Source organism: Sinohyriopsis cumingii, chromosome 10, assembly GCF_028554795.1.
Source record: "Sinohyriopsis cumingii isolate HCF-2022 chromosome 10, ASM2855479v2, whole genome shotgun sequence".
NCBI classification, from domain to species: Eukaryota; Metazoa; Mollusca; class Bivalvia; order Unionida; family Unionidae; genus Sinohyriopsis; species Sinohyriopsis cumingii.
In genome coordinates, this window is record NC_142970.1 from 122501401 (window position 1) to 122523133 (window position 21733).

General features: G+C 41.5%; 1 protein-coding gene across 1 annotated transcript in view; it reads right to left on the reverse strand.

Annotated features, from left to right (window-relative positions):
* LOC149791132 (uncharacterized) overlaps positions 1-21733 on the reverse strand; it is an 85172-nt gene continuing 63439 nt past the window's right edge. The window contains exon 4 of the mRNA XM_089971477.1: positions 1-788. Within this exon, the coding sequence (XP_089827603.1) occupies positions 31-788 (758 nt within the window). The 3' untranslated portion in view covers positions 1-30. The remainder of the gene's footprint in view (positions 789-21733) is intronic.

Consider the following 21733-nt stretch of genomic DNA (forward strand, 5'->3'; position numbering starts at 1 on the left):
TTAATGTGAATGAAGTAAAAATAAAATATGTTACTTGCCTTGATGAGGTGTTTGGTACATGGTGATGACATTAGTGTTAAAAGCTGCCACGTACAGAATCCCACTGTCCCAGAAAATGGCCCAGGGACTACGTGGTATCCCTTCCGTATGAATGGCCACTAACTGACATGTCTCTGTCAGATGATGAATGGAGTCTGATTTACAGTCACACACAAATAAATGTCCATTGTCATCTACAGTTATTCCACCTGGCCATAACATTCCCTCAGGTTTGTATCTGTATGGCGGTTGACTTGGATTCTGTAAATTAAATCCATACACACCAATTTCGTCAGGGGAGACAGCATTACACAAAATATACACCATGTTTCCTTTTGTCATCAACCAACTCAACCCCCTCCCTCCACTACAGACTTTGTGTAAATTGTCATGTCGTCCATCTTGTAAAGACACAACGGTCCAATATATCGTGAAGTCATTCCAACCACAGACAACAACTTTGTCCTTGAATCCAGCTACACCATGACAGACGTAAAATGATGGTCGTAAATGAAATGTTTTACCCCTAGAAATGAGACCGGAGTCATGCACCGACATGAGTGTTATACCATAGTCCATAACCACACACAAGTCCGTGTCATTAACACAACACACGCCACGGGGAGCTGACTCCAGTCTGTCAGATGAAGACAGCAACATGCCGTCATGGCGTCTGTACACACGGACTTTCAAGTCTGTGATGACTAGCTTGTCTCCGACCACAACGAAACCAGTAGGGTTAAGGTCGTCTGTAAATAAAAATGATCTAAACATCAATAATGACATGAATAATTATATTAAAATAAAATATAACTTATTGACATAAACATAGATTGAATTTATGACTTTAAATAATAGTCAACTGTCACGATTAATCACCACCACCACAACCATCAGTGTTCTTGTTGTTGTTATTATTATCATTATCGGATAGATCTACATTAGACATAAAATGTCACATATAAGTAAATGAATTTACAAGGAAAATAAAAAATCAATACTGTATGATAATCGCAGTTGTGTGATTGCAATTATTAGTATTATTATTATTATTATTAATTCAAGAGGTATTAAACAGCAGACATCACATGGAACCAGTCAGCACACTATTATAGTTTTGTACAGTATTTTAGTACCTTACGTTTACTTTGATATTAGTACTAATTAAAACAACACTGTACAGTCATGAATCATTATAGTGTGATAACTAGTTCCATGTGGAAACTCTTGTTTTTCCTGTCATTTTCAATTGATAAACAAAACTTAAACTTGGGTCATCATTACTCCTAAAGATTGGTGTAAATTGACAGATGAAGACAGCAACTTTTCTACGCAATTATTATTATTATTATTTCAAGAGGGAGTTTGTACCAGACGTCACATGGAACCAGTAAGCACACTATTATAGTTCTGTACAGTATTTTAGTAACTTTAAAATGTCAGATCTACCGTACATTTATTTGGACATATGTAATGTATTCATTTAAAAAATACTGTACAGAGTCACGAGTCAGTATCGTGTGATAACTGGTTCTATGTGGAAACGGTTGTTGTCCCCCTATCATTTTTAACTCTTCGTACACTACAACAACTATACAAATAAACCTTGGGTCAATGATATTCCTAGTGATAAGTGTCGATTGCTAACAAAATTAAAGTTCTTACCCGTAATATTGGGGTGGGGTTAGAGCGTATAGGTGACTTTTAAATAAATTTTAAATACATTTTTAAAGAAATTTCAAAATAAGTCAAGTCCTATATAGATATACACATTTGCTACGTGCGAAATACATTTATATATGACTGAAAATGATCCGGGGTTTTCGATTTCTGACCATAAATTGGAACCAGCTGAGATGATAAATTAATATTCATACGCTACATAGGATAATTATTATTGTTTATAATTTTATAATTTTTCTCAACTAGACGTAATATCATGGATACAATAGTCACAGTTGTTTGGTGGGTAGGGGTATCTCAAACCAGGCAGTATTATTTTAAGCTCTTTGATAGTCAATTTTTTTACCCCCCCCCAAAAAAAAATACGAATGGTGCTTTATTATCCATTAAATAAAAGTACCCTTGACTACTTTATAAAATAAACATCACCATACTGTAGAGGAAGAGCAATTTTTATACTGCACAATTTATTGCATTGAAAAATAAGACAAATGTAAAATTCGCTAACTGCTGCAAAAGTTCTTTAGAAATATAAGCGCTGGGCATAAAAAAATAAATGAGGGTTCTATAAAACAAGAATAATATATATAAAAAAGAAATAAACCTTACTGTAAAGATTAAAGATACACTAATTGATCATTCATCTAATACGTCCCAGTCATACTCAACATTTCAACGCACCCTAAATATACTGTTACCCTGAATATTTCAGTGAAAATCCCAGTTGGTAAATTCTGTGAATTTCTTCCATCTCAACTGTGTCGTCTGCTACTCTCAGTGTCTTACCTCCCTTGCGTTATGACTTTGACACTGGCAGAACGCTGGTGATCAAATTCCACCACAGAAAATTATACAATCTATAATGGCATCACACTCAGTATGACGTCACATATCGCGTTTGAGTCTGGTAATTAATATTTCTACACGATTGATTTTCATGTATCATGAATGGGATTACATCAACTTGTCTGTATGCAAATACGTGGAAATAATGTACTGAGGTATAGATGAGCCAGGAATAAAAACAACCTTACGGTAGCGACATATTATACAATGAAGTTAAAGCGTGAGGAAATTGCATGATTTCTTGTATCAAACAAACTCTGCCTGATACATCAGTATAAAAATAAATATAAAAAAGTGTAAAAGCGAAGACATTAAACGTTACAGAAAAAACAATTACGTGTATTTAATTAAATGCAAATCATGGTATGTTTACAATATGCAAAATAATGCATCGTCAGCCTAGAAGTAAAGGGAAAAAATGAGGATTATTTTGTAATTATTATTGAATCCTTGAAATTAAATTTTGAAATCACTCTTTTGTCGAGTGTGCATTTTCGCTACACCAGGCCTTGATAAATGCTCATTGTTTGATAATTTGTTTTCATTGAGTGTTCCTTGACTGGGTTTTCCTGCATCAACGCTACAGTGTATACATTTGTCCATGCCATCTTTAAAATAAAAATACAAATAAGCATTCATATCCATTGTATCGAGTTACCTCTTTGATTTACACGAAATTTTGTTTTCTACGCAAAAGTATTTATTTATTTATTTATTTATTTGCTGTGAGACATTTGTTGATTTAGATATGGTGCAAGAAATAACGAACTTCTTATCATCTCATGACTGATACATTAGTCACTACTGTCTTTATCCCTTGAACATACATTTTTAACTCAACTTACAAGGCACGTTTCAATCGTCCACACAGTTTTTCACGTATCATCTTTCAATTTTTTGAAATAAAACTAATATAAGAATAATGTCAGAATAATTTATGTGCTTTCATGGAAAACAACAATTCATATCTCATTGCATATATCTTGATTTGATCTTGTTCGTCCTGTTCGTCGATCTGCCCATCCATACTTAGGGCCTGTAACAGCAAGTAGACTACGAGACGTGTAGCTAGACAGATGCATTCATGTTTAATATGTACCTGCACATAAATGATTCATAATAATTAATGTTTAGATCTTTCAAACAAATTTTGCTTACTTAAAATCATTTATTAATTATTCTAAAGAATAGAAAAGTAAATTTGCATGAATTTAAATATATACATTTTGGGTGATTTAAACATATTCAGGAATTTTCTTTTTTGTTTTTAGAGTCCAAAGAAAATATTGTTTAAGCACAAAATAGGCTGTACATGACGGCGAGGAAGAACCCTGTAAAATCCCAGTAAAAACTACCGGCCCACAGGAAATTGCCGGCACACTTATTCACTATCCCACAATAGACGAGGCTCGAACCCTTGAGGACAGAAATGCGATGGTAGTGATTTATAAATCGCCGTAACGGACAAAATCTGAACTCTATTTCAAGAAAAAAAAATTCACTTAACATTATGTAGTCTATATATGCATTTATACAAATAAAATGTTCTCGTGAAATCAAGGTTTAAGTTCAAAGTCCAAGTCTAAAATGTTAACACATTTATACAATAAAAAATACAATAAAAAATGAAGCGAAGTTGTAAAAATAACGCAGTCGCGTATGAACCTGAAACTCTAGCCATGCAAACATCATGTAATTATAAACGTCGCTGTTATTTCTTCTATTTTTGTAAATTGGTTTTCCTTGATATTAATAATAAAAGGGACCGCTTCTGTGGCCGATGTGATTAGAGCGTCCGCCTACAGACAGACAGAGACAGAGAGAAATAACTTTGAGACGACCCCCAAAATACAGAAATTAATCTATATCACTTCCACATTATGCAATGTGATATTTCCCAAGGTTGGCAAGTGGTGAGTGGGTTTCAAACTCGTGAATGAATGAGACATTAAAAAATAAAAAAAAAAAGATTTTCTGTCATACATACAAAAGGACGAAGAAAAATGAAATGAGACACCAAATAAAATACTTGTCAGACCTTGAACTATACGTTTTGCAGGAATAGTTGTAGATAAGAACAAATTGTCGCCTTAGTGACCTCTTTCTATTAGACAGAATAAAAACCCGAGAAAAGTATTGGAAAGTATGTCAAATTTCATGTGCCAAGAGCATTTGATAGGACTAAATTACTTAATAAGATTTATTCCCATCTAATATATCTTAAGATCAAGGATATCGATACCAAAGTGACGTCTCTTTACTTGATACAACTCTGGATTATTTTGCCAAACATTTTACAAGGTTTTCCAAGACGTACACAATCAGTCATTGCACATATAATAATAGGCTTTACATCAGCGCGGTCCGAACACGGTTGAATTAAACAATGTTTGTTTATTTATTGGCTGCGTGTAATGCGTGATGTGCGTACAAAACAATATTTAATTAGGTTTAGCGCATGCAAATCAGGTTACAGATTAACTGGCAAAGACATTTTCATGTTATCTGGGTGATATTCAGCCTGCTGTGGTATGCAGTTTGTACCTTCGTTCTACAAATTTAGATTTTGTAATTGTAACTTCCACAGATTATGCACAATGTAATGACTATTATGCCAGCATTTTGAAGTCTGTAATTCTATTTTATAGCATAGATGAAATGTGTTATGATAATCCTACTACGTGTTTATTGTCAGTTTTTATCCACAAATTAATTTCTATCGCTTCTTCGTTGTATTGTGCATTTCTTGACATTTTTTATTCCACAATTATATTTCATTTGTTTGTCGTGCTAAGTGTTTATTGACATTTGTATACACAAATTCATTTCAGTCACTCCTTCGACTTGTCTTGTAGCGTGCATAGCTTTGTATGTTATTGGACGTAAGTAGTAAGGTGGGGCACTAGAGCGACAATGGGAATTAGCATTACAGAGACCCCTGGGCAAATATAGCGACAATGGAAATTTAACATGGAGAAAAATCGTGGGCAAATATAGCGACAAGGGAATTTAACATGGAGAAAAATCGTGGGCAAATATAGCGACAAGGGAATTTAACATGGAGAAAAAATCGTGGGCCACTCTTGCGACAAGGGGAATTTAACATGGAGAAAAAAAATTGTGGGCCACTCTAGCGACAAGGGGAATTGAACACGGGGGGGGGGAATAAAGTGTGGGTCTATCTAGGACAACGGGGAATTGAACATGGGATTTTTTTTTTAAAAAGGGGTAGGCAATTGAAAGTCATTCTCTTTTCGAGAAATATGGTTTGCCCTGAAAAGGGCCTTTGGGTTTCTTCTTCTTCTTCTTTTTCTAACTCCTTAACTTCTTCCACCATCCTCTTATTTTTTCCATCATTCCTTTCTTCTTCTTTTCTGTTTCCGGCATCCAGTCCGGGTGACCCATGGCTCGGAACTTCTCTTGGATTTTCATCCAGTTTGCGTTTAGTTTTTCTAGTTCTTCCTTTTTCTTTCTATTTTCTTCTTCTTTTCTTTCCTTTGACCACTTTTCTTTGATCTTCTTGACCTCTTCGGTCAGCACATTCCTCATTACTTCTTCCGCTTTCTTAAGCTTGTCTAAGCCCCACTTCACAAAAGACCAATCTGTCCATTCTACAATGTCTTCTAAAAAAAAACCTTACACTCGTCACATAAACTATGGCTTCTTTCAACTTACCCACTTTCACATACGGTGGGTTAATTAAACCTCTGATTCTCTTCTCCTCATCCTCTATCATTTCTTTTACAATATTGATGGCTAAGTGGAGGCTGGTTACTTGTCTTGAGACGAAGTCTTTTGTCACTGCATGCCTCCATTCCTGTTCAAGCCTTTCTGCTACATTCAATCCATCCACCATCCAATACCAACTTCCCATAAGGTTGTTATACAAAGCTGAAGCTGCAGGCATCTTCTCGTTTGCTTATTCCGTAGAATGGGCTCCAATGGCAAACACTGTTAGTTTTATACTAAAAGTGCAGACGTGGAGGAAAATATCCCCCTAAAACATAAAATTGATCTTACCTAGATCATGACCAAACAACGCGCGGACGTGAAGGAAAACATCCCCACTTTTCTCATTTCATATAATAAAACTCAAACTATAATCTCCACATACGCTAAGAAACAATAAAGAAACTCATAATATACTATTCACACAAACTTACGTGAGCAGTTACAAACACAAACACACAAACACACTATGAAAAAAGAGTTAGTGTTTATATTCACTCTACTCTACCTACACACATTGGCAAATTGATGGTTATTCCTTTTCTAGAGTATTGGGTAGCCCTGAAAAGGGCTTTTTTTTTTTTTTTTTTTTGAACTCCAGATGCACCTATCTAATGATGGCACCTTCCTGGCCTGGCGCCACACACGCATCTTCTTCCCCAGTTTCCTTTCACCTTTCTTCTTGGGAGTGCAGAGGCGGGATATGTGGCTTCAGAATCCCAATTTTCTGTCTCTGGGATTCTGAAATTTCCTCTCTCCTCTTCTTTGTTTCTTCTCTCCTCCTCTTCTTTTCTTCTTCTTCTTTCCTCCTCCTCCTCCTCCTCTTTCATTCTTGCTTCTCGACAATGGCCTCCGCGGCCAGTTTATTTAGTATGCGCCTGGCATATTCCAGGTGCATTTGGAGTTCTAGCAGTTTCACAATTCTGGTGTTCATTCTTCTGGTGGTGTTGATCAATCAACAAGGGTAGCTAGACTGCCGAGCGAGTTTCAATTTATACTGAAAGCGCGGACGGGATGGAAAACATTCCCCTAAAAACATAAAATTGATCTTATCTAGATCATGACCAAAAAAACAATGCGCGGACCTAAAAGAAACACTCACTCACTTTTTATGCTACCCATTACTATTGTAAAGAATTTTCATTAATCACTTCAATAGACTATTCACATACGCAAAGAAATCCAATCTAACCCCAAATCTACACCTCAAACACCAAAAAAAGACATCATTTTAATCTACTATCCACACCAACGTACGTGAGCACATAAAAACACACAATCCTATACACAAACACATACCCTCACACTATTTAAAAAAAGAGTGTTTATATTCACACTACTCTACCAACACACTTTGGCAAATTGATGGTTATTTCTTTTCTATAGTATTGGGGTAGCCCTGAAAAGGGCTGTTTTTTTTTTTTTTTTTTTTTTTTTTTTTTTTTGTTTGCTATGGCAATCTTTTAGTTTCTAAGAATTCGATGTCCTCTGAGGATAGACTTTCTGGCGATAGGTCTGCTTCTTCGTAAAGAGAAGAAGAACTCTTTGGTGTCGATACGACAATCGACAAAGCCTCTGTCAGGTTCAGGTTGCTGCTGCTGCTTCTGCTGCTGTTGTTGTTGGTGCTGTTGCTGCTGCTGTCTCTGAAGTCTGTACTTCTCTGTCCATTCTTCTTTCTCCCTGTTCACTTCTTCTCTGAAGAGCTCTTCTATCAGGTCTTCAGTGACTTTTAGCATTCTCACATTCTCTATCTCTTCTGGCTTCGGTATCAGACTGTGTCTGACCCTGTGCAAATTGACGTAGGCTTCGTTTAGCTTAGCTAGTTTGGAGCACATCTTCGTAGGAGGATGAGTCAACAATGGATGGTTAGACTGGAAACAACCCGGTTCTTAAAGTCAAAGCGCGGACGTGAAGGAAAACATCCCTCCACGGTTTTCGAGTCGCAACGTTCAATGAGTGTCATGAGAGGGATAGAGAGAAAGTAAAGAGCATGAATCAAACATTCTTATAGCCAAACAAAAAACGACAAAGGCATTTTTTTTCTTGAAAACACAACATTTTTTATTCAAAAATTGCTTAACACTAAACAACAACAACTCTAACATTTTTAACAATAATCCAACATTATAACATCAAACATTTTTTTTTTAAAAAATGACAAACAATTTTTTCTCAATTTACAGTCTACCTTAAACAGGGCTGACAACGTTGTGAATGAAATTGTGATTTCCACTGTTGGAAATCATTAGGCCATTGAGGGACACTACGTTTCCTAGCTTGAGACAAAAGATAAGCATAATGGTCACAAAACCATCGATCTACTTTCACATCGTTTCTAGAAGAAGAACGAGGATCAAAATGAGTTACTAAATGTTCTAAGGAATAGCCCAGGCTGCGATGATGCAGAAAACACACACAGTACTGTCCACACACCAAGGAATCTGTGCCTTGTAATTTCACATTATTGAATCGGGTGGTCTGAGCATTTCTTCTCATAAAGTCGATAATATCGTCTTCCAAAGGAGGCAATCCGTACGAATCGAAATATTCCACACATCCTTCTTGAGGAAAGTAAACGGCTACCCAGTGGGTTCCTGGGAGATGACTCGTCCGTGTTGATCACGTAAGCTTGATGGTCTTGAGGTTTGCGATGAGGGAGTTCATCTTTAGCACAGACGACAGGATTCCAAGAAGCCCTATACGAACTGTGGTTCAAAAGTTAATAAAGTTCCCAGGTATCCATTGATTTGTGTGGGTTTTTTTTCTTTTTTCTTCACAGGTAATAATATGTTATCAATTCGATCCTGACTTTTTGCTTGAAAACGTCTGACAAATAACCGTTTCTTCGTTTCGTCTCCTCACTCTGATTCAGGACAGCTTCGATAAGATGGATCTCTTGAGTGGTTAATGGTGGACAAGAATGTTCACGCAAGTCTTTATACCACTGATGTAACACGATTTCGTCCGAGATGAGACTCCAAGCTTCGTCCTTGTACTCGTCCAATTTTTCTTCTTGACTCAACATCAGGCATTTATCGTGTTGAATTTGACTGGGATGATCGTTTTGACATCCATAACACTCTTTTTTGATCAATTCCGTCATTTTTTCCACCAAGTGTTTGGCGCAACAGCAGACTAAATGGGCTTCTTGTTCTGGCCATCTCGACTGCATCATGATATCATCTTCGTCTTTGTCTTGGGATTCTTTTTCCACGGTCTCCTCACATTCCATGTCCAAAGTTTCTCCATTTTGTAAAGAGGGATAACAGTCTTCCATGGCTTCTAATAATCTAGAATGACTTCTCTCAAACTCTTGATTTCTATCGTATTATCGAATTCTGCATACAGGATGACGTTCACTGTCTCTGGCAGCTCTTTTGCAAACTGAATTTCCACACGAATCTGGCCAGATTTTATAGGGTGGAAATGTCCCTCGTCGCTGCCTTGGTCTGAAGTGAAATCAAAAGCCAACAAAGCATAACCTCCTGCATAATCCTCGTACGTAATGCCGTGACTGGTGTTGCTTCCTAACTGACCGGTGGCTTCGTACAGGGAAAAGTACGATCTCAAGTAATTCATCTTCTCGTCACTAAAATCAGGTTCGAAAGGTCTGGTACACAAGGTCTTGCCATCGCGACTGACTTCGATTTTCTTCACAAAAAAGTGTTTAAAGTTGAAAGGAGTTTCAGCGAAGGCTCCGTTGAAGGCTGAATTCAGGACCATACCAAGGATTAAACGCTTGGGTAACTGTCCCTGAAACAGATGATCTTCGATCATGGAATGCTGTCCAGCAGGAATGGTGAACGTTTTCATTTCCACACGTCGTATGGGATACTTGGCGGTCGTTCTGCTCAACGTCTGACTGATGTCATTTCCCACTTTAGGTAACACTTCCACGCGTCGTACGTAGAGTTGGGCCTCCACGATTTTGCTTTTAGGTTTGCCACCAGTAGTAGCATCAACATCAGCCAACAAATGGAAAGCGGACATTGACACCGTTCAGCAAACATTTCTCTTGCAACCACGTCCAAATGCAAACCATCCATCAGTTCTAAACTCTTTCCACCTAGGATTTTGCTTTGTCTTTCCACAAAGCCGTCATTGTCTTTTTTTAATGTGTCAAACTCCTTCGCTTCGTCAGGTTCCCATAGCACACAGGCATTGAGATGAGTATTCTTGGCATCTATTCCGTACGTCAAGAGATTTTCCAGGTAGGCACGGTAAGGGTAAGTATCCATGCTGCTGCTGACCAGTTTGTTATTCAAGTACAAGTCCACTGAGCTGAACAAGGAATGCATGAAATTGTTGATGGGAGCTACTTTCTCGTCAGTGTCTATAGGGCCTCCTGTCTTATCTAGAACTTTGACTTTCAGGTACAAGTAACTGCTATTCAGATCGATGTCATCTTCGGGCTGTCCTTTGATTTCAAACTCGATGGGAGCAGAATCGGTCAATGAGGAGACGGGGTGAAATTCCACCCATTGGGATTCTTGCATGGTCATCATGGTGGGTGGCATGGCAAACAAATCCAGTTCCGTCTTGGAACAAGCACAAGACTCTCGGTGCATCATTTTTTTTTTTTTTTTTTTGGTTGCTGTGTCTCAATAATCGAAAACGTCTAAGTCTCGAACGGTTCTTCTTTTCTTGATTTTTCTCGCTTGAAGTCTGGTGAAAGGGTGTTTTCTTCGTCGTCTCTTTCTGCCTTGTCCTTGCTGAATGCCTGACTCGGTAGCGTGCAGGGCATTTATAGGTGTTTCTCGGCGGCCCAAAAGGTCCTTGCCCGTTTGCAGCAAGACATTTTTGCCTGCCCTCATGAAAGCTTCTTTAGGGTTTTGTTTGTCGATGATGACATTTTGGAGAAATTCTTTGCCTTGCGTCAGTGCCGCATCTTTCAAGGCGTGCAATCCGCGTGTCACCATCGGTTTCAACACCGGAGCCACCGAACGAAAGGCGGATTTCAACATATCTCCTAAACCGTGTCTTCGCTGTCGAGCAACCCCTCGGTACACTGGATACATGACTTACGAGTCGTGAGAGAACCGTTTCCGAAAATGGAGTTTCACCGTGACTTTTCCTTTGGTGAATGGAATATTTTGTCCCAAATCTCCTTTTATAGCAATGTTGACCGTATCCAAATACGACTTGCTGACGGGTAAATAGTGAGGATGTACAAATTCGCGGTGGACGTGATAAGTCTTTCCACCTTCCTCGTCAGTGGTCGTGGCAGAATTTACTTTGAAAGGAATGACAAGCAGTAATGGTACGGAGGTGTGTCCCACCACGTTGTACTCCACCACATCGGAGTACACGAAGATCAAATTCAGTCCCTGGTTCAGTTCTACCGGGTAACGAAAATACCTCGCAAAATGCTCGTTGTTGTCAATCTCTGCGATGTGAATCTTTTTGGTCTGCTTATCCGTGACCATTTTGAGGTCTCCACCCAAAATGTCATACAATCCAGGGCAAAATTTAATATGTATACTTTTTCCTCACTTTCAAATTTGACGAGTAGACGATGAGACTGTTTGTGGTACTCAATGGTGACACGTTTTCTTAGAACTTTCTCAAAGGTTGCATAGAATTTGTCAGCGATGACCTCCACCAGATGTTGACCTCTAAAATAATGGGCCTGAATTAATTGTAAAGTGACAAACGTAAAGAGGAGGAGAAGGGTCACTGCTGCTGCGGGGTATTGGGTCCTTCGCAAGATGTGATCTATGTTGAGAAGTGGCCGCCATGGTTTGCTGCAGTGCTGGGTCCAGAATTTCGACTTCAAAAGTGTTTTGAGTTTCAGTGATGTTTTTGATTTGTGTTAAGGTGAATCATTTCTACCAAAGCCACTTCCCAAAGGGCTTCGTGATCTAAGGGGATGGCCTGAGGTAATTTGGCCATGTAACAGCACAACGTGTTGTGGGGAAACACCTCCATGGAACTGTCACTGGGTAAGGTTAAGTAAAATTGGTTTTGGTGACTCATAATTCCAGAGTTCTGTGGCTGTCCGAAGGGTTATTACTGGACGTCAGAGGCGTGTCCCCGCTCAAAATGGGGTTCTGGTTGTGGTGGGACTGGGGACTGGCACTGACACTGGCACTGGACACAAGGTTCACGTGGTTCCCGTTCGAGGAGAATTTCAGGGAGGGATTGGGAAGCAGGTAACCGATGCAACTGCTCAATAAAATGGTCCACAATTGTTTGTCTCCTTGTTGCAAACTCAAATTGGCAATGGCTGCCCCGATGACACAATACACCACGAAGATTTGGCAGAAAAGGACGATTTGCGTTTTAGGCACACGTTCTCCACACCACACCCACAAGGGTTATTTTTGTAAATCTTGCACAGAAGAACTAGGTGAAGGAGGAGTGGTCGACGTAGCTGCGTCTGTGTGAAAGGGCATGATGGTCACTTCATTTTATAGTCGATGACTTGCGAAGCGTCGATCCAAGAATCAAAACTGGGTGGATATCCTTTCCAACGTACTTTGACTTCTTTGACACGTTGTTTGCCCACTTTACGGGTTCTGCGTTCGAGAATGCTTTCGATGTCGTACACGTCGTCGTCTTTTTTGGTGACACGTTGTAACTCGGGCAAATAAAACGTTCCTTTGAGCACTTCTCCGTTCATGTCTTCCAATTTATAGACGGCAGTATGACGGCCATGCACTCGTCCAGTGACGCGAAACAATTCGGTCGTCCAGTTATGGAAGTAACCTTTGTCGAAAGTGCGTTTGGGTTTGCCAATGCGCACCCAATCTCCTACGGCCAACTCTCCACTTTTCTTGGAGACAGCCCTCGTCGGGCACGTAAGATTGGTTGTACGCTTGCACCAGGTGCGGTAAGATGTCGATGTACTTCAGAGTGTGGTGATGCGTAAAATATTTCCACATGCGTTCTTTCAAAGTGCGTTGAAAACGTTCCACGATGATGGCTTTGGTTTCGGGATTCTCGGTGGTAAAAAAATGAATGTCACGTTTCTTTAATTTCTTTTGGAAAGCTTGGTTCAGAAATTCGGTGCCTTTGTCCGTTTGCCATCGAAGAGGGTGACGACCGCTTTGTTTCAACACCCGTTGCAGGGCTCGCACTAACTCGCTGCTCGATTTGGAAGTCAAGGGCACGACCCAGGCAAATTTGGAAAAGACGTCGATGACACAAAACAAATATTTGTAGCCACGATTGTAGCTGGCCAAATGAGAGACATCGGCTAAATCGGCTTGCCATTGGTGATCGATGCCTTCCACTCGGGTGCGACTTCTGGCAAACTTGCGTCGAATGGGTTTGTGTAAAGTGTAGGTAGCTTGTTCTTGTAACCATCGTTGCACTTGAGGTAAACGGAGCCTTTTCAGTCGACTTTGGCAGCACGATACAATTTTTGAACTCCTGCGTAACCTGCAGGATGCGAGCGATCGTAGTAAATGCTGGCTAAGACTGCTTCCATTTTTTTTTCTTTTTTGTGTTGGTTGGTTGGTATGTTAATAAGGCACCCACTCTTGGAGGATGCTACTCTTTTTCTCTTGGGGTACTTTCTTGGATTAAAATGCTTTGCGTGTGCGACCGGCAATAGGTGCTGGAGAGGAGGATGTCTGAGCGGGGGATATCGGTTCTTGTTTCACTTTTGTCTTCACTTTCTTTTTCTCTTGTGATGAAGAAGGGGTGGCCATCATCTTTTTAATCCATCCAATTCTGGAGGTAGGTGGTGTTGTTAACTTGCGTACTTTTTCTGGTGGAGTTTGAAACCCTTCTTCTTCTTCTTATTCTTTTCCTTTTTCTGTCTTGGTCACTGGTACTGGTATTGGTACTGGTACTGGTACTGGTGATGGTGCTGGACTTTTCATCAAGGTCTTAAAATCTTTCAGAGTGGGGAGAGTTGTTTCGTCTAAAGCTTTCTGGTGAAAGAGTTGCAGTCGTTGCAAAAGTTGACCGTACTCTTGCGATTTTTCTGTTTCGGACAAATCTTGGCGATCCATCAAGGACTGCAGTTCGTGTTGTAACTGGGACATCTCGCTCAAATTGGGATTGGGAGGTAAATGCGGGGTGCGTTGTTCTTGCCACCGATGGCATTCCATCCATCGTTTGTAAGGCACTAAAGCTAGTTTTCGTCCTTCCATGGGGTTGTCAGGGGTCGATTCTGAGATCTTGGGACTTCCGAGTGCCTTTTTATCTTGCTCCCACCAGTCCTCCCAACATGGTTCCCAAGACTCCTTTCAGTATGGGGCCTAACAAGAGAGGTAAAATGCCTCCACGTTGGACCAACATCTTCTTCTTTTGACGAATGGGAATTTTCTTTTGAACCATTTGGCGAAGAACGTGACGATGTTTGCTTAAGCATTGTTTCTGGTGTTTGGACAAAGGGATTGTGCCTTTCAAAACGTTCAAACAACATTCGCACACGGTATCGATGACCTCTTTGGAGGCCAATTGAATGAGTGTTTTTCGTAGAGGTGGAGAAGCTTTGGACAGGACAGATGACATGTCCCCATATTTGACTAAACCTGGTGGTAGTCCTTTTCTTTTCTTTCCTTGGGGTTTTCTGGAGGGTGACATCTTTGAGTCTTCAGGAGCACCAACAAACACTGATACCCCCGACTTGGTCACACACCTTTTTTATACTGGAACACGTCGCCACTGATTATCTTTACGTCGTATCTGTTTGAGGACAGGCATGACACGTCGTGGAGGGGTACGCAACAGACTAAATCGAGCCAGTTCTTGCTTGGACAAATCCAGTAAACTTTGTAACATGCCCGATCTTTCATGGACTTTGATTTTGGGAGAAGGTACTTTGTGAGCAGCAGCCACTGCCACTAAATTGGAGGGTCCTGCCACTGGGGAAGTTCTTTTTGGGGTTATTAACGGAGAAGTTCTTGGTGTGATCAACGTCTCCAAGTACTCTTCAGTTCTTGGTGTCATCAACTTAGAAGTGGATGAACGTGAGGCTGCCGGAAACGCAGTCACCGCCGTGACAGGTCGTGATTTGCTAGTGTAAGGTTGCGTCCTGGCCGAAGAAGAAGTACCTCTCCTGCGACTAGTTGTTTTCTTTTTCTGGGAATTTTTTCTCTGTTTCTTTTTCTGGGGGCTTCTTTTCTTTTTCCGGGGTGGTGTCTGGTCAGAGGAGGGTCCCGCCACTGGAGAAGTTTTTCTTCTTCTTGGGGACCTGGTCTTTTTCTTTTTCTTCTTGGGGCTTCGTTGGACTTTTGTCTTGGGGATAACTTTGGGGTCATTAGGATCCCATCTTAAGAGAGAGCGAATGATGACCCCTCCTAGAGTACCGCTCCCTCCAGGTTTCAAAATGATTTGTTTTTTGGTTTGAGTGTCGATGCGGGGATCGGCCAGTTGGACCAAAGCGATTTTGTTCCGATCGAAAAAGCATTTGGTTTGATGAGGAATCTGAATGATTCCTTGGAGTATTTGACGTGCCGTCACCGTGAACCATCGTAAGACTTCTTTGAGAGTAGCTTCTAAGACACTAGCTCGTATTTGTGGATTTTTTTCTCGACTGATGCCATACAAGGCACGAATCAATTTGACGGGAAGATGCGACTGAAGGGACGTCATGTTCACACTGTGTCTGAGACAGACGAAAAGGGTCTGAGGTTTTTATAGATTTTTTTATGTGGAGTGAAGTTAACTCGAGGACGGAAACGTGTACAGGACAGGCCCTCCGTCTTGGCACCAGTGGTGAAACAAGTGGGTACGAAATCGCAAATCCTCGGGGGTTGTCGGTTTCAAATCGACGAGTAAATAGGCGTGTGGCGTTTGAGTGGCATCGTCGTACGCCTGAGTCAGCCAAGGCGTTCCTAACTGTTTGATTAAGACTTGTACTTGCGATTTATCTCGAGGGCTTTTAAACAAGACCACGTAATGCGCATTGAGACTGATGGTGCGATGGGCTTTACTTTGTTGAAACAAATTTTGGGTGATTTAAACGACACTGGCATTACGGTGATGCCCTTTGCGCGTGAACCACAGTTTAATTTCTTCTTCGTCTTCTCCTAACATGTCCTCGAAAATGACCAAATGGGTTTGACGGGAGCCAGAGACGATGCCGTCGTCTTCTTTAGGAATGCCTTCCACAAACACGATGGAATCGCCTTGACCTTCTCCTAAGAGGCTGTACGCCGATTGCCACTCTTTGTAACACCACACGATCCGCTGAGGTGGTCGATCGATCAAATGATGTTTATGTTCGATCAAACGTTTGACGAATTCGGTTTTGCCTGAACCGCTAGGTGGAGCAATGACCATGTTAAAGGGATGGCGAAGATATAAAGCCTCCCAACTGGCACGATCTAAGTGTCCGTCGATGACTTTGACAGTAGAGGAAGAGGGAGCAGAGACAGCAGAGGTAGCCATAGTGTGAGAAATGTCTCTTGTGACACGAGAAACAAACAAGACAAGAGTTTATATACTTTTTTTTCAGAACACGTTTATTGAATGTTTTCAAACATGAATACGAAAGACAAAAATAAATAAAAGCCAAAGGCTTAAGTACAAGGATAAAAGGCACATGATAACCATTAACGTGGAGTAAACACAAGTGTCTGTACAACAACATGTTTTGGGTAATGTTCTAACCAGTTCTATAGTAGGGGGTAAGGTCACACAAGTGTCCTCCCGAAAGGGTCTTTCAGGTCTGTCCAGGACAGTCCCGTCCTGGGTGACGGATTCTTCTGGCACCGTCACTAACATGGGTTGAAAAGTAACTTTTTTCCTTGAACAACTCTCGTGCATACTGGGCCACTTCTTGGGTCCAAGCCTCAAAATCCCATTCTTTCCAGGCACGGACATCTGTCATATGCGGATGTAAATCACAAGCTACACACACATCGTCATACACGTCATGGGTAGCTAAAAGTTGACGAATCTTTTTTTCCTGTTGAGGTCGAGAAGTATCCAGATGAAACCGCAAGGCTTTGAGCAAAAGGAGTTTTTCGTGACCATTTAAGGCCATTGAGGTGGTAAGTACTGATCGTAAAGAGTCCACAAGGAATCGGCTGGTAAACGAAATCCCAGAAAACAAGTCACTAAGACACACACCACTTGTCGACCAAATTGAATGGATACAGTTCTTGTAATAATCGATGGTAATGATCCACAGTTTGAATATGGTCGTTGAGTTCCTTCCATGGAATCTGTTGGATTACATGCGATAAAAGTCGTGGCATGGCAGCCTGTTTTTATAGTCTCTTTGTTTCGGAAACAATACACGTACTTTCTAGCCAGACATCTTCGTTCTCCAGTAGGGAATTTAACTGTTGCATACTGTAACCGAAACGTCAGACTTCGTTTAGAAGTTTCCTCTTCCGCTAAGTAGATTAAACGTAAAATATGTCTGTAATCCTTTACCTTGTCTTCCTCAATGTGCTGTAATAGGTGAATCTCGAAGTAACCAAAATGATCAACACGTGGATCATCGGGGGCCTGGAAGTATTGAACAAGGTCTGACCACTGAAACAATTTCTGACGAATCAGTTCTCTTAAACCATTCAGGTACCAGTGCTTAAAGATCTGGTGAAGTAACGGATGCAATTGTTCTTTACGTTTGACTTGTATTTTGACCAGCTCTCGGTAAATGCGTTCTCTCAACTCCACAGGGAAAGCACGAATGTTCTCTTGTAAAGTATCCATGAACAGATTATGGTAAGTTACTTCAATGTCTCGGGTTTACAAAGGGTAAGTAATGACATTTCGGTGACCATCGAGCATGTTCTACGTAGGCTGAATCGTGCGGTTCCCAGTAATGAAGTGACACACCGCAACTGAAGCACTTGACTTTATCTCCTTCGCCCAAGTAGAAAAATCCGGCTCTGGCTAATTCTTATGGGGTCGGTCCTCCCAGATACTTAGGCCATTTTCCTTTGAACGATTGAAGACGATTTTCAAAATCGCAGTATTCCGACAAACGCACAGGAAACGAACATTCGTCTTTCACAGGTTCGTTTCGATGAGGGTTGGGTGACATGAACAGGAGTTTGCTCAGGGCAGGATGACATCCGTAGGGGGGTAGACGTGAAGGTGAACATTCCGCTTTAAAACGAAACCCAGTAAAATGTCCAAGAGGACGAGCGGCATCACTTTCGCATCCCTCAGGTTTGACACGCACAGCATCCCTTTCCATGATAGGGGTAGTGAGAACAAAGTTCCCATGATGCTTTACGGCATCGCTAAGGTCACAACGTACAGCATCGTACCCATCGCAAGGCTCACAATCGCATTTTACTTCAGAAGCCTCACACTTGAATTGTGCCTTTCTAAACAACTTGTTTTGTGTTTATCTGAAAGTATTCATCTTGTTTGCTCGGTCTTGGTAGTCCCAATGAACTATCGATCTTGACCATAGCCCCTTTTTATACTAGTCGCAATGCAGTCTCCAGCTTGTACATCTTTCCTTTTTTACGCTTTTATGTCTTGTTTTGGAAGGCACCGTCTCTAAGGTACCGTCATAATTGTACCGTAGTGTGATGGGTGGAAAGGCCATAGAAAGGTAAGGGCAGTGCGGACACCATCGAGTATGTTCCAGAATAGCTGAATCTTTGTAGATACATAGATCCATTCGTAACTTCAGTCCGCAAGCGAAACACTGTACCTCGTATCCCAATCCTGACTCAGGTCCCAAGTAGACAAATACTGTTCTAGCTAAAACATGCGAAGAACGTAATCCTTCCCTATCCGTAGGCCATTTCTGAAACGTGTCCAATCGACGGGCACAATCACAATAGTCAGGTAAGAAGACTGGAAAATGGTAGGGTTTGAACTTGGAGTTCTCCTCGGGTTTCTCACCCGATTCTTGCTGTGGCGAAGTCATCTTTCTGGTGGGTGACTATCCTCTTACAACCAATGTTTTATACCAACGTGTCCATACGGCAAAGTAAAGTGCTTGGGTAGTCGCACTCGCTTCTGGTACACGATTTGATAGACTTTTTCCAAGGGTCGACTGACGATGTGATGAGTGGGTAAACGTACAATCTTGTTCGGTTGATAGGTGGTCACTTTAAAGTTTCCATCCTCTCCCGATTCCAAGGCTTCTTTCAATACCCCAAAGTTGACCACACGACTGGTACGATAATTCAGAGTCAGTCCTTTCACTTTGTACTCCGTGTGCACTTCTCCTTGTTTGTCCCGGTATTCGTAGCCGTAATTTTTGGGACCGCCACTGACGAAACTTAGAATCTTGTCGTCGGGATGCTCGTCTGTCCAGGCTTCAGGTCTCCTTCGATGTTAGGGTGCTGTTGACTCGGGTGATGGATGTAAATGCAACTGTCCGTGTCAAAGTACAGGACGCGTTCTCCTAACAGTTCTAAAGCTTCGTACAATTTTAAGCGAGCATGAGCTGTCAGGTAAGCTGCAATGATGACATTTCCAAAAGGGTCGTCTTGTACAAAGTCCAGATCTTCTTCGTGATTGACCAAGATCAAATTCTCTCGAACGACGTCCACGTGTTTCATGTATTTGGTTTTGTCGTGAATCATCTGGAAGCAGCGGGAAGGTTCTGTCAAATATTCCGTCTTGGGTAAACACGGTCGTTGTGCCATTTTACCCCACAAGCAATTTAACATCACTTTGGCAAACGATCGCCTCCCTTCGTTTTTCTCGATGTGGTCTAAAGAGATGCCTTCTTCTTCATAGTATTTCTCTTTGAATTGTATTTGGTCTTCGGGAGTGTGACACCAGGAAGGATAGCCGCTGGTTTCTTGTTTCAGTTTCAAAAAGGCATCCACGTAGTCGGCGAAAATGCCTTGCTGACTTGGGTCACCTTTGTGGTATTGTTGTGTCTTGGGAAAGTGGCAAATTTCGTACACTTCTAACAGTTGGTATCCCATGTCCAGAGCTTTGAACAGGTTCCCGTCAAGGCACGTTCTTCCTGGGTGTGCTGACAAGGTTGGTCTTGGTTGCACGTTTCGGCATAAGTACGGCACAGAGGAAACATCAGTTTGCCTTGACAATGGTGAGGTAACACGGGATGGTACAAGTCCATGGGAGGCAAAACTTTACACTTGATCAAGCCTTCGTATTGTCGAATGTTTTTCAGGTCGATGTGTTCCGTTAACAATTGCGGGTGCCCTACAGGAAAGCGACAATATTTGCACACGTAGGGATACAGCGAACACACGTCCAAGTATTTGATTTCTTCTCCTTTCTCTTCGTCGGCTTGGTACAGCAAACAGGTGGCATTGGTCCTTCCTCCGTACAAACTATCCCTCGGGTTCAGCGGGTCCATGAACTGGTAACTTTCCACGAGGCGTTTAAACTCGGGATCTGTTTTCATACGGTGATCGTACTCGTGTTCCCACATTTCCACCACTTGGTATCCTTGCTGTTCCAACTTTAGGCGCCGCTAGCAAGTGTCCTGGTACAAGTCTTCCATGGTTCGTTGTAAAAACTGATTTTTAGTGCTACGGTCAGGGTAACAGACGGGACATCCGTGAAATAAGCAACCGTTAAACTCGTACACGATCTTGGGGTTTTCTAAGTCCCAGCCATCGACCGAATACGTTCCGATGGTCCTTTCACCCCCTCCGTTGCGGGCATGCTGAATCCATTTGTCTTCCTTGTCGCACAAGTAATGTAACCAACGTAGGGCTTTGACCGAGTATTGACGTTTGACAAAGTGGGTCGTTTGAGGGCTGATGACAGCCACGGTGTTTTCAGGCATGAATCGTTGTCGATACACGAAGGAACACGCTTTGGCAATGGTGCAAGCTTCTTTCAATGGATCGACAACTCCGTGTTCCATGAACAGTTCTCGAAATTTTCCACGGCAACTCCGTAAAATGTCCACGTCGGAACGACAATACTTTAGCATTTCTTCCTGAAAGTCGAAAGGGTCCGAGGCGTGAGCCTGGTACCAAGCGTAGAAAGCTTCTCGTTGTTCGGTACGCATGTTGTCGGGGTCGTAATAATGAGCCTCAGCTAAATGGGGTAGAACGGCGTGTTGATTGGCTTCCGTATTGAAAAAGTGTGGAAAGTACCCTTTAGCCATTTCTGTCATTCCAAACGTTTTGGGCATTCGACTCAAAGGCATGGCCAAATAGCTCATATAATCTTTAAACTGTACTTGTCCCACTTGCATGAAAATGATTTTGGCTCCGTTCAAAGTCACTTTAGGACGCTCGGTGCCTTCTTCCGTATAGTACCTCAAAAGAAACTGTCCATCGTATCCGCAGAAATTGTGAGCCATCACCGTGGCATGACGATGACAATCTCCGTAACGTTCGATGTCCTCTTGGCTCAACGTCTTGTCAATGGGATCCGAAACCCATTGTGCAAAATCGGCTAACGTGTTCGGTCGCCGAAAGATTTTTTCACGCCCTCCAGGAATCTTGCTGCAGTGAGGGCAATGACTGAAGATAGGTTCTTGAATGCACTTCTCGCACGCTCGATGAGCCACGCAGAAATTAGGAATGTGATTGCCAGTCTCTTGCATGCATTCGAAATCGAAAAA